Here is a 14,061-nt window from a genome sequence, read left to right on the forward strand (position 1 = left end):
CATCAAGCCCTGCTGACTTGAATATATCTAACTGATCTAAATATTCTTCAACTTGTTCTTTCCTTATTTTGGCTTGCATTCCTTCCCTCTTGGTTTTAATATTAATTGTGTGATATATCTGGTCACCATTAAACTTTTTAATGAAGACTGAAGGAAAATAGGCATTAAGCACCTCAGCCTTCTTGATGCCATCAATTATTAGCTCTCCTTCCCTGCTATATAGAAGATCTACACTTTCCTTCCTCTTTCCTCACTCCTTATATATTTAAAGAACCTCTTCTTATTGCCTTTTATGTCCCTTGCTAGGTGTAACTTGTTTTGTGCCTTAGTCTTTCTGATTTTGTTCCCACGTTTGTTCTATTCTTTTCTACTTCTCCTTAGCAATTTATTCATTTCTCCTTTTTGTAGAATTCCTTTTTGATTTTCAGATCACTAAAGAGCTGCGGATGGAGCCATATTGGCCTCTTTCTATGCTTCCTTCACATCAGGATAGTTTGCAGTTGTGCCTTAAATATTGACTCCTTGAGAAACTGCGAGCTCTCCTGAGCTCCTTTTTCCCTTAGATTTTTTTTCCCATGGGACCTTACATACCAGTTCTCTGAGATTGTTAAAGTCTCCTTTTTTGAATCCATTGTCCTTATTCTGCTGCTCTAATTCCTTCCTTTCCTTAAAATAATGAAATCATCATGATCCCCTTCACCCAAATTGCCTTCCACCTTCAATTTCTCTACCATTTCCTCCCTGGTGATCAGAATCTAATCTAAAATGACTCTCTCCCTTGTTATTTCCTCCACTTTCTGGACGAAAAGTTGTCCCCAATATATTCCGAGAATTCATTGGAAATTTTGTGTTTTGCCATATCAGTTTTTCCAGAAATGTCTGGGTAGTTCAAGTCTCCCCCCACCCCCAATCTTGTGCAGAGGTTGCCGACAGTGCTAAATTATAAGGTGCTTTTGTAAGGTGGTTAAATATCTGTTAGGAGCTGTGGTACAATGAAACCGCCATGTTTGTGCTCAGTAATGAGGCCCAAGGAGGCGTGCAGAGGTGAGAAGTCACTGTGTTGATTCACTCTACAACCAGTTACTAAACATATTTTGTCTATTAAAATTTAACAAGGTTTACAACACGTTTCAAGAGCTATGCTTGCAGTAGTGCAAATTTACACATGGATTGCTTAAAGTCCTTGGGTTATTTCAGTGGGCCCACGTTTTCATCCCTGTGCTTTACATGTCACAGCAATGTAGGGAAATTCTGCTGCTTATTTTTATATCATTCTTTTAGAGAAATATCACAAGAAGTTTTTGAAATTTCCTGACATTTGATTTTGTCCTTTAATAAGTAAAGTACTATATGAAACTGCTAGAAAATAGGGATTTTTTTATGATTAATTTGCTTATTTATTCTAATGAAAGGTTCCTGATTAACAGGTAGTACTTGATTAATGGCCCAGGCTTCCCCATACAACTTGACAGTAAGGTTGATTTGCCATTGCCCTGTGCCTTGTGTAGTTATTTTACAATAGTGCAAAGTGGGCATGAAATGTTGCAGTTCAGATCTGGTAGCAATTTACCCCTCACTTTGCACTGATTTAAATAACTACAAAAGGTGCAAGCTGCTGATGAATCATGCCAAGAGCGCCTATAACCTGACCTGAAAGGACTATCTTTGTGAACGATAGGAGAGTTCAGTCTTCATGCACATTCATGGTCTGAAACAAAGCCTGTGGAATTCAAGGATAATCCTTCCATTGGTTTCAATTGTCTTTGGATTTGGCCCTCAGAGTCATTGGACACTTTGCTGAGATTACAAAACAGGGTACTGATTAGTGCTAGTTGTGGTTGAGATTTTTGGGATGTACACATGTGTCCCGTGGGAACTACACAGAGAAGGCCAAACTAATTTCAGGTGCACTATCAAACAGACACCAAATACGTAACAATTTCATTCACCAGTGATCAGGGCTGGGTGGTGATTTAGAGGTGAAAGGATCTTTATTTCATTACAAATTCTTAAACCATCCAGTCCCTAGCAACAGAAATTAAAAGTAGTTTTTAAAAAAAAAGGCCTCTGGAAAAACTGGTCACCCATGGCACCCACTTAATTATAAAAGTCTTAAGCAGCACCTCAGTGCATTCATAAGAACCTCCGTTGACATTGTCTAAAGAAACTGTGCACTAAATGTAGCCGGGATATAAGAATTCAAGTTAATGGGAATCCATTAAAATTAGTGGATTAATTTGTTGTCATTTTGATTCTGCAACACTCTGTCAATTTAATGTTACTGCCAATTGCAACTATAATTCAGCAAAGCCTCATCTATTCTTCGTGGCCACATTTACCTACATCTCATAACGCTGTTTTCCAGCTGAAGACCATACTAATTTAACATTTTAAGTACTGCCATCAAAGGTCAACAGAATAATCTTGGCAAATTCAACACGTAATCTCTCATATCTGACCAGTGATCCTTCTCTTAAGAAGGATTTTACCTAAATAATAGGTTTATACAGGACTAGATGACTCAGGGGATTAGCAAGGAGGGTGCAGAGTCTTTCATCTGTAATGTATTCATTCAAATTCATCACTCATTGCATAGTTGGTCAGAGATGGACATGAAAGAAATTAGCAATCTGAGTCTAGTTTCTTGTGGGCGGATGTCTAGATATTAACCCCTCACAATAACACTCATGGCTCCCATTAACTCTGTCTTTCCTCTTGTTTGTTATGGTCACTTGCTCTGTCTTTCTCTTTGGGGCAAGGATCATGTCTACCTATCTGTAAATATTAGATCTAGTACAAAGGGATCCAAACGTGACTGGGGCCTTTGGGTGCTACCATATTATTAGCAATAGTAACATATAGGAGTCCCAGTGGGACCAGGACCCATTGTGATAGGTTTTGTACAAACACTGAACAAAAGGATGGTCCCCTGCCCAAAAGACCGTATAGTCTAAATAATTATGAATAGTTGTCCATCTCTGCAGAGAAATTCAGGACTGAACTGACATAAAGGCTACACAGCTCTCTTGCCTCAAAAGTGGTCCCTTCAGCTCAGAGGGGAAGTACATAAGTAACTGCTATGGTATAAGAAAACTTTAGTGACTGCTTTCTGGATTGTATATGTCCTGAAAATAAAGACTGAAATAAATTGGCTCCATTCACGAGGACTACATTCACTTTAATAATAAAACGTAGTAGTTATTACAGAAACCAATTACTTGCAAACAAAGATTACTATACAACTGTTGAAAAAGGGTACCAAAAAGTAATTATAGTACACTCTCCTTTATTGGGAAGTTCACTTGGGAACCAATTTAACCATAAAATGGAGATAATAATGCTTACTCGCTTTGTAAAGTGCTTTGAGATTGTGGATGAAAACCATCTATTTAGCTGTCTATTTCAGGGTGTTTTTTTTTAATAACACATCACTATGGTATGTAAGTGCTATAGAACTGCCGAGTTTTATCATCTTTAATGACTACAAGGGGTGATGATTATTACTGCTTAAGATTTAGATCCTAGTGAGTACCATATGAGCAGAGGGGTCGGACTGCGTAGAGCTCATTGCAGCAATAGGGCCCAAATCTGAATAGAACAAGGGTAAAATCGCATTCATTATTACGAAAGTATAGCATGTTACACTGCAAACTGACATTCTGTAATTCTCACTTCAGCTATTTATGTATATTTACTCTCTCACTTTGAAAAGCAATGCCATTTTTTTTTAAATTCAAAAAGTATTAAATTGATTAAGCTTTATTTTTTTCATTTCTTGACTGCAATTCTTTGTTTGTGGGTAGTCCACCTAATATCCTTTGTTATAGACCTGATTCTAAGCCTGTTGAATTCAATGGGAGTCTTTCCATTCACTTCAGTGGACTTATTTGACTGGGGTGCAGACTTTGGCAGATAAAAATTCCTACTGGATCTCACTCTTTCCATCTCAATACTTATTTACTCTTTGTCATCCAAGGCAGTTTTGTAGACTGACTTTTGAAATCATTATAGTTAGTAGGTATTTGTATATACTGCCAATGGTGTTCATATTAAATTACATGGGATTTAATATTTCTATGAAGTGTATTTCTACTATGAAAAGTGATATCATTAACAGGGCATTCTAGAGTTCCATGTTCCTTCTATCTTAATGACTCAAATGTGAATCAATTTACAAGTAAAATGATGCTTGTTCTAGCTCCAGTGTCAACTTGGGATCTTGAAAGTCAAATCTGTTTCTTTTCTTCTTGTGTATAATCACCAGGGATAAATATCTTTAAGCCAAATTAAGCCATTAGTGACATCTGTGGAAAACTATTGCTGTCAATGGGTTTGCACATGTGTAACTGACTAGAACTTGTGCATCAACAGACAAGGAACAGATTCTACCTCACTCATCTTTGTTGTTTTGATTCTGCAAGGCTAAAAGGACTAAAAAGCAATAAAAACTTATTTTTGTAACGCTAGTCCACAAATATCATTCTGAACACACAAAGGGGGAAGATCTGATGATCCACTTTTCAGAATGGAACTGTACTTTAAGGGTTTGTGTAGTGTAGCATTTTCCTACTCATATCATCTCCTGGTTCACTGTTCGCTAGGTTATTCTCTCCATTCTGCCTCTAACATCTGGATTCACAAAGATATTTACGTGTTGTAAAGCTCAACATCAAACTACCTAACTTTTGGGTGCATAGAAAAATCACTGGAATCCACAAAGCTTGAGTCCAGGCTCCCTATACATTGTATGGAGAGAATTATGTGCCAAAGAATGGCATCCACAAAAGCTAGTATGCTAGATGGCTCCCCACTTAAGCTACCCAATAGCAGATGCCAATCAGAGGTCTCTTCTAAGCCACACCCCTCTCAGGGAGTTTGCTGCATAAGTGCAGGCTGGAGGGAGGTGTCTACTTCTGCTTCAGATCCAGCCATGAGCCCTCTCCTGGAGCTAGGCATCTAAGTTATTTTTTGCAAGAAATGCCAGAGGCAGCAACATCTCTCATCTTATAAGTTTTAGCCCAATAGTTAGAGCACTCACCCCGGATCTGGGAGACATGGATTTATTTCCCCCTTCTGTCTGATGGGAAGAAAGAATGTGAACGGGTGTCTCTCACCTCTCAGGAGAGCGCTCTCTCCACTGAGCAATGGGATATTCAGATGTGGGTACCTGTCAATCTTTCAGATTCAAGCTGTTGCACTTTGTATAAATGCTTAAATAGCAATTGTGCCACGGAGAGAGAGTGATTCCGTAGCCTGGTGATTGGGCACTCAGATGGGAGGCCCAGGGTCCATTCCCCCTGCTCCAATGACTATTTATACAAAGCGGAACAGCTCCAATAAGAGAGTGAGGGAGCCCCACTTCAAAACATCCCAAGAGCACTCTGAAAGGTGGAAATCCTGTTCAGATCCTTTCTCCCCACCAGACAGAGAGGGGAACTGAACCAAGGTCTCCCATATGAGTGCTCCAACCACTGGGCTAAAAGTTATAAAGGAGGCGGTTGCACTATCACCGGCCTGGTGTGCGCCCTGATCCAGGAGGAGTGCTCAGAGCATGCCCACCAAATTGGGCCCCACAGTTCAGATACACAGGGCAGCATCTATCTCACCCAGTTCGAGGATCCTGCTGGGGCTCAGGCATCTGGGCACCTAGAGTGAGGCATTGTGCACACGCCCAGTGGCAGAAACTTAGGTGCCTAGGGGGAAATTTAGGCACCAAAGGATTTTAGGTGTTTACGGAGTTAGGTGGCAACCAAGCCAGGGTTTTGAGGATCTCAACGGCACCTACATTTTGAACTAACTTCTCATTCAAGTGCCTAAGTCCTTTCGTGGATCTGGGCCTAAATGTCTTAGTATCTTATGGACCTCAGTGTCTTATGCAGATTGCATCTCACGCTTCTGCTTTTAGACACTGGAATGGGAATGCTGCGTTCATCGAAGCCTCAGGTTTGCTTTTCTCTCTCAAGGCTAAATTGAAGCCATACATAATAATTAATTTTAATGTAAATATGTAAATTTTGAAAATGTATATGTTCTTGCTTTTATATTGACTTAATAAAATAAACAGATTGTGGACTTTTTGTGGGGGACCAAATGAGTTAGAGGATTTATAAAGGAATACAGCACTAGGGACTGAATGGGCATAGAGAGGAAACTACCTCAGGCCCAGAACTGAGTCAGACTGGGTCACATTGGGAGGATGTCATGGCAAAGTTTGCATTTTTTTGCTCTCATACACAAATATGGTATATAAAGAACATCAGTCTCCAGGACTGTCAATCTGTCTCCTTTCACAAGTAATAAATTAGCATAAGAAATAAAAAAAATTCTCCTGAAATATAAATTCAATGAAGTGATTAAATGAAATACTTAACTTCTGGCTCATTTTTAGCAGTTGGAAGTGGATCAGCCATCTTGGATGCATGCTGACCTCTTTTTATTATTTACCAGCAATTTTAGGAGTACAGATTCTTTTCTATTTGTACCAAGGAATTGCGCAAGCAGACAATTGGTATACAGAGGCCTTGTCCACACAAGAGAATTTGGGCATGTTAAAGAATGTTATTAGCCCTGGTATGCCAAACAGCTATACAAACATTTATTATAAATATTCTAAAGATGATATTTATACCACTTATGTTAGCCTTGCTGAGAGCGGGTCTGAATAATGTTTATTCTGAGCCTGTGCTACCACGTTGATGTAGATGAGAAACTAGCTCTCATGTCACAATTAGTTCTCCCAACACAATCCTAGAGAAGAAAATGCACTTTTGAGCCACTTTACTGTACTGTGTGGGTGGATGTGGACATAAATGCAAAAGAAATAGAACTGAGAGTGTGGAACATCCCATTACACATGGGCCAGTACTAACGTTTTAATTATATATGATCCAATTCTCCAGGTTAGGAGAGGCACTAGTTTGGTATCATAGCTGCAGTAGCAGCCAATTCCTGAAACCTCAAAGGAAGGATAGCCCTACCCCCATTCCTGTAATGCACTAGGGTGAGAACCCCTCCGATATTTTATGGGATGCCCTTTGGCTCTTTTATTTCATTGATTTGCCACATGAGTAAGGAAAGGTTGAATCAAACCTTTGCAGAGCAACACTAAACAATATCACTGTTTGTTAAACCTTGCTTTCGGTGTAGAATTCAGCTTGAAGAAACCTAGTCTTTTTAGCAAAAGCTTAACCACAAAGTGAAAGAAGGAAAGAAAGTTTTCCTTTTATATTGTCCTAAGACTGCACTGATTTTCACACCTGAAATAAAAATCATAGATGTGGCTTCTTGTTTGAGACTTAGCCTGTTAAAACATGATATTAAATGTTCAGAAGGTTCTCCAACCCAGACCTGTGTTTTTGCACTTGAAACACAGGTAAGGAAATACTAGGAAGAATTTATTATATGCATTTGTACCTCAAATGCAGCAGTGGAAAGAATATTTTCCTTTTGCAAACGGATTTGGAGAGATTGTAGAAACCTCCTAAATATTGATTCTGTTAAGGCAGAGCTTCAAATTAAAATGAATTTCACTTGTACATGTTAAGAGTTTTGTCAATTGATTAAAAAAAAACCAAAGATGTATTGAAATGTACTAAAACTAATAAGTACCATTTTAAACATTAAATTGAAGTTTATGATGATTGCATTGTACAGCTGGGGGCAGTAGAAATGTACACTTGAGAGAAAAAACTTGTGATATGTTAAGAGAAATGGTGTTTCCCTAACGAGTCTCTTAAAATAAAGAGTTGTCCCTTATTCTTCATGTTGTTTTCCCTTATTTCCATCTAACAAAGGTGTTCACCCTCTAATGTACCCTAACCAGTTGACCAATTTAATCACATGGGCAGAAAAAGAATTCCTTCCTCAACTCACAAAGATAATTAGCTTGTGTTTAAACAAAGCTTAATTACCACTGAAACACTGTCGCCGTTTGCATAGCTTCAGACTGTATTAGCGCTTGGAGAGTTACTCCAGATCCATTTTTTTTTTTTTTGCACTATTTGCTTTGGTGACCTCCTGCAGAATTGAATGCAAGTTGACTGTGTGTTATTTAAAGAATCATTTCTTCTTGTGTCTGTCAAGTTTACTGCCATACACATTCACTGAGTGTATTTTTCTCCCATTCTAAGGAATGTCAAATCAGTATTTTCTCCCCTTCATTTAGTATGCCTTAATCACATTCCCTCCGAGGCATCTCCATTCCAGACTAAACAGCAGCACACTTCTTTTAACACCACCCCCAAATTCCAAATATCAAGCCTATTTTCCTTTCCCTAAACTTTTTCAATCTTTGTTCTCTTTCTTGAGAAGAGATAATGAAAATCTTTAGTTTTAATCAAAAATCATATATGTTGCTTCTTAAGAAAAGTGCAGTTTTCATTGTAGTCAATGTAAACTGCATTCTATAGTTCCAAGTTCATCCTGTGCTCTTCAAAAGACAGTGAAATAACCTTAATCACTGAAAGCCCCTACTACAAGGTCAACTCAGGCTGTTTCTTATTTAGAACATCAGTTTCACCTTTGACTTTCTTTTTCAACAGATTCTTTCCATGGGAATGATGACCGAATATTATCACTACTTTTTTACAACACTGGTAAGAAATACTGAGAGTTTTGCTGATAACATTGTTTCTCCTATTTCAGTGAAGACAGCTGAAATCTTGCATCTCCCTCTAAGTTTTGAGTGTTGCTACTACAGATGAAAAACATGAGAAAATTACTAAGTATTATTATTACTCCAAGAGCCAGTATTTTGTGGTGGAGATGTCCTGAAGAATCTGTCAAAATTGGCAGCACTGGCCTACACTTTCCCCCACTAATTCTTACTGTGCTCCATAAAAATAATTAAAATGAAATGTCCATTAACAAAATCACATTTGACGAAGTGCTGTGTGAAGAGATGAGTCCAAATAATTAAGTTCAGATTTGGCAGAGGAGGGGAGTGTTAGGATAGGGTTTTGAGTTAGCCCATTACTGATATGGGCCTGAAACCAGAAATTCAAGTTTGGAGCAAATCCAAACTTCCCCATTTGGGGCTGAGTTGCTATGTTCTAGATTTCAGAGTAGCAGCCATGTTAGTCTGTATCCGTAAAAAGAAAAGGAGTACTCGTGGCACCTTAGAGACTAAGAAATTTATTAGAGCATAAGCTTTCGTGAAGTGAGCTGTAGCTCACAAAAGCTTATGCTCTAATAAATTTGTTAGTCTCTAAGGTGCCACAAGTACTCCTTTTCTTTTTATGTTCTAGATGAAGCCCCATCTCTTGTTCTGCACAGTCCGTGTTAAAGCCACAATTCAGCAAAGCCTTTAAGCTCATGCTTAAATCAGTCCTTACTCAGGAAAGAACTTGAGCACCTGCCTGACTTTAAGCATGTGTTTAGGTCCAACTTAATGGGGGGTCAAGCACATGCCAACATACTTTGCTGAATCAGGGCCTATCACATTATTCTGTTTCCACTCCCTCTGCTCCGAGTTTGTCAGCTGTGCTGCAACTAGAAGATAGTCAAGGTCCTTCAGCAGCAGGTCAGCAGCTGTGGTGGATTAGGCTGGTGTGTGCTCTGTGACACCAAGTGTTTGACAAATAAAACCTATGGCTAAAAAAGTTTTATTTAATAAGGAAACAAAAACATGAAACTGCAAGAATGTTTCAGGCTTACAGAAGAAGAGCCATCATATTTCTTTTATTATATGAATATTTGAATGTTCAGTAAATATATCACACATTTATTCTTTGAAATCTAAGATTGAGATCCGTTTTCATTTTAAACCGCAGGCAAAGGAGAGAACGCAGATTAGTGGCACACAGCCTACAGTGTCGGGTGCATGCCACTTCCTATGATAAACTTAGTTATTTCTTTGTATCACGTAAACATTTATGTTGAAATGAAATCCATCCTGACTCTTGAAGTCACTCCATCGGGATGCCAAATACACATCTTGCCTGAAGGTTTAGGACTTCAAACAGGATCTTGAAAAAATTCCCACGCAACTCACTCTAATCTCCCCAAAAATACACACCACATTTTAAGACTGGATGTGGGCTTCCCTCCTTCGTCAAAGATCAGTAAATGCAACTTTAAAAAGTCAACACTTACCAGACAGTTGGCATGCTACAATATCTGAGGCAGTGCTGTATATCCCCTACGCTCAGAGCAAGGAATTGCTGTGATGTTGTAAATGTTGACACTTTAAGGGTGATAACAGTACACAGCCATGACCAGTTCATTTGTTGCTTCGCTGGTCTGCTGATACCGGCAAGATTTTGTTCTGAAATGCAAACCAGCTCTAGCAAGCACATCTCACATTTTCATTGCAGAACATTAGTTTTGAAAAGTATCATGGAATTATGTCACTTACAATACTCATTCTTTCCCTGCCCTGAAAACTTCAAGTGTCTAATGCACATGGAGTTACTCTGCACTGGCCTGACACATACATTAGACATTGACAGCAAGTTACCTGTAGCTGGCAAGGCAGGGGAAAAATGGGGTTCGCAAGTCATAAAATTGTATTACTCTCCACATCGGGAATCTTCATTCCCAGGATTGAGAAGTATACTTAATTTTGGACAACCAATTCTTCATGTTGGTTTGTGATAGCTGTAGCATTATGAGAGGACTGATAAATCAAAACCAGATATTGAAGTGCAGCTTTCTTGTAGAATAGTGCTGTTGTGGGGAACTGATTTTTATGTTCCAACAAACCAGGTATGAAATTTGTAAAAAAAAGTCTATTCACAAATGTTGTCACTATTGTTTGCAGGAGTGCGGAGGGAAGAGATACAATGGAAAAAAATATACGAGCGTTTGATTGAAAATGACAAAAAACTGTATAGACTTCAAGACAATTAGTTTGCTCTAAAAATAATACAGCATCTTGGAAGTGTGTTTTGTTTTTTGTTTTTTGAATGATGATTTAGGATCTATTTGCGTTAGATCTGGAACCCTACAGATACAGTGGAGTAAACATGACGGGGTTTCGTCTGCTCAACATTGACAATCCACAGGTTACATCAGTTATTGAAAAGTGGTCGATGGAACGACTGCAGGCACCGCCCAAACCAGAAACTGGCCTCCTGGATGGCATGATGACAGTAAGTGAATATCCACAGCATGGACTTGTAGCAGATGGCTATGGATGCCTTTCCAATTCTATTCCAATCCAAGGATAAACACAGATTTTTTTTCTTAATTCCCCATATTTATCTGGATCAGTAGAGGGGAAGAAAGCAAGGGACAGCAAAAGAAGACACTTAAGAAACAAAATTGAAGTGTAATTTAGTGTCCAACATCTCCCCAAGAATTATGGGCCAACTACTGCCGCTCTTACTTACATAAATAGTTAATGGGAATAGTCACATGAGTAGGAATATAGGATAGAATTCAGTGTGCACTGTCGAAAGTTTAACCAAGTTTAAGCAGATGTAGAAGTTTCCCATTTGCTTTTCCACCTACTCCATTTTCCAAATGTTGGAAGAGAATCCACAGAGGTAAAGACGCATTTTTAAATTATTTATTTATTTATTTATTGCTTTTCTTGACCATGGTAGTGAATTTGTTCCTTTAACCAATGCTGAAGTTAGCCATGTGACAACCAGTGACACTCACGTGAATAGATGAGTTACAAAGCACTCTGACAAGGTGCTTTGCGCTTATCATTTATCTCTCTCTTGTCAAATGCACTGCAGCAGTCTCATTTCTCTAGGAAAGTTCAGAATTTGATGAATATAAGAAGTGATAAAAACTTCCAGAGAGCTATAGTATTAGTAATCTACAAGGAAAGATACTGTATGTGTAGGCAGGTAATAGCATTTTTAAATTGGAAAAGTGCCTTCTTTCTCCATTCCGATCATCTACAGCAGCACTCTGGCTTTGAAGATGTAATTTAGAGATAAGTGAAAGGTATCATCTTGTTGGAAATGGGGGTGGGGGGAGTGTGCCCCTTCAAAGGATCAAAAGAAAAAATAGAAACAATTGAATTGATTAAGTCTGATGAACACGGTTCTGGATTTTGGCATTGTTTTCCAGCATCTGATAACATTCTTAACATGAATTGAATGATGTGGGACGCGGTATGGAACCAGACTTTATTATAAAATGTTTCCTGGTGTCATTTTGAAACACACTAATCATTACACAGAAGTTCCCAGATCAACTATCTTCAGCAAAAATTTGAAAAAATTCTTTGATAGCGTCCTTACAGCAATATACAAGATGGAGTAGATAGTGTCTCTGCCCCTAGGAATTTACAATGTAAGGCCCCAGTCCTGCAATAGGATACGTGCAGGCAGAGCCATCCACCCACACAGATCTGATTGCAGGATTGGGGTATAAGACAGAGTTTAGATCTCCTCTTTTATTAGGCAGAACCTTCCTTTTCCATATGTACAAATTTGCTCAGATGTCTTGAGACAATATAAACAGACAAGGTTACTAATCAGCTGTGCTTACTTTAAACATTCATAGCAAGTTCATTTATTTAGTTTGGTAGAGACCTACAATACTGCTGTAAGAAAGGAAAGACAACTATCACGCAGCAATGAAGGCCCAACCCTGTCTTCCAGCACCACCTGCAATGTGTGCCCACAAGCCTGTGGCCCAAGGATGGAATTCCTCGGTCACCTCCAAGGACTCATGGAACATATAACCTGTGAAAGAGATCATCCTCAGCCTCAAGGGATTGCCAATTACTGCTGTAATTCATTAGACAGTGAGGAGTTGACAAGTTACACATTATCAGGAGAATGATTAAACTTTCTAATATTAATGCAAGATTTGTCCCTTCTAGTTCACAAAATGGCATTTGCATGGTGTGGGGAAAATGGAAAGATTCTCACAATGAGATACCTGGATTTCTGTGCAATCATCTAAATAAAATATTAAAATCAAAATAATGAGAAATTCAAAGGCTGAATCTCTGCCCCTGATTTACCCTATTTCACCTAACCATTGTAGAAGAGGTAGGACGCTATCATTTTTTTTGTAGAAAAACCCATACTAAGGGCAAACGTTACATGGAAACACTCAAGACAGTTCACTACACAGAATTTCTGATGTGTTCTGCTCTTCAGGCTACTCAAGAAGATCTGGAATGGCTTTAACGACACAGATGCTTTGAGATCTTCTGGGAAATGCATATATCTCAGCCTAGCCAACCAGAAATGTCTGTATATACTCCTGTTTGTTGTTGTGAATGCAGAGTAGACGTTTTTTTTTTAATGTAATGTTTTCTACAAAATATCAGCTCATTCTAGTCCACATCGACTAGCAGCTGGTAAAATGATTTTGTGATGATCACAATCATTTTTGAACTGTGAAACCTGCATAAAACTGTCACTTTTTGATTAGTGTCCATGAGGTCATAGCCATGTCTATAACACCCAAGCAATGCACACCCCGATTTGGTTTTTATGACTTTTCCATGTGGTTGTATTTTTAAGTGAATGGCAGGCAGCTGACAGGCCTACTAAGTTAATTTGTCAAGCCAGAGAACAGGTTTAGCCCGAGCAGCAGTTGAAGCTTGCACTACCCTGGCAGGATAGTGTAACAGTGCTGGCTACTAGTGGTGAGAAAGCAGTTGCAGTCTCCATGCCAACACAATGTTTGGCCTTTTCATTGAAAAAATTAAAAATTGAAGAAGAACAAACCAACTTATTTCACATAGGCCATCAACTACCATCAGAGGGTGATGATTTGCATTGCTGTAACACTGGACCAGATTCTTACTAACAATCCATTGCCATATTTTACCAACCCTCACAGCAGTACGGCCTTTCCCCACTCAAATTGCATTTCCAGGAATGTACCTGGGGTGATTATTGGGATTATGTCACAATCTGCCACTTGGTTGCTCCAGTAGATAAGTAGCAGCTCTATATCTGGCACAGCATACGTCTCCCAGTGCACTTGGGCAGCTAGGCCGGCCAGTGCAGAGCCATTCTCCACTCTCTCCTGACCACGTGCACAATGTGGGAGATGTCGTGATCCCACAGAGGTTTCTGTTCCCCCTGCACAGCTACCTACAGAATGGGTGGCCCATGTAGTGAAGCCAGGTGCCCTCTCATT

At 39.0% G+C, this 14,061-nt stretch overlaps 1 protein-coding gene across 4 annotated transcripts in view; it reads left to right on the forward strand.

The window, feature by feature from the left end:
• Window positions 1-14,061, forward strand: part of GRIK1 (glutamate ionotropic receptor kainate type subunit 1) — a 230,244-nt gene that overhangs the window by 137,297 nt on the left and 78,886 nt on the right. For 3 of the 4 annotated variants that reach the window (XR_014709971.1, XM_084617633.1, XM_084617632.1), the window contains exons 5-6: window positions 8,541-8,594; window positions 10,917-11,090. Coding sequence is in view for 3 of the 4 variants with exons in the window: in XM_084617633.1 (XP_084473759.1) it covers window positions 8,541-8,594; window positions 10,917-11,090 (228 nt within the window). In the remaining variant the exon portion in view is untranslated. The remainder of the gene's footprint in view (window positions 1-8,540; window positions 8,595-10,916; window positions 11,091-14,061) is intronic. The other variant, XM_084617634.1, reaches the window with a different exon arrangement.

The sequence above is a fragment of the Lepidochelys olivacea genome (genome assembly GCF_965140295.1).
Source record: "Lepidochelys olivacea isolate rLepOli2 genome assembly, chromosome: 1".
Lineage (NCBI taxonomy): Eukaryota > Metazoa > Chordata > Testudines > Cheloniidae > Lepidochelys > Lepidochelys olivacea.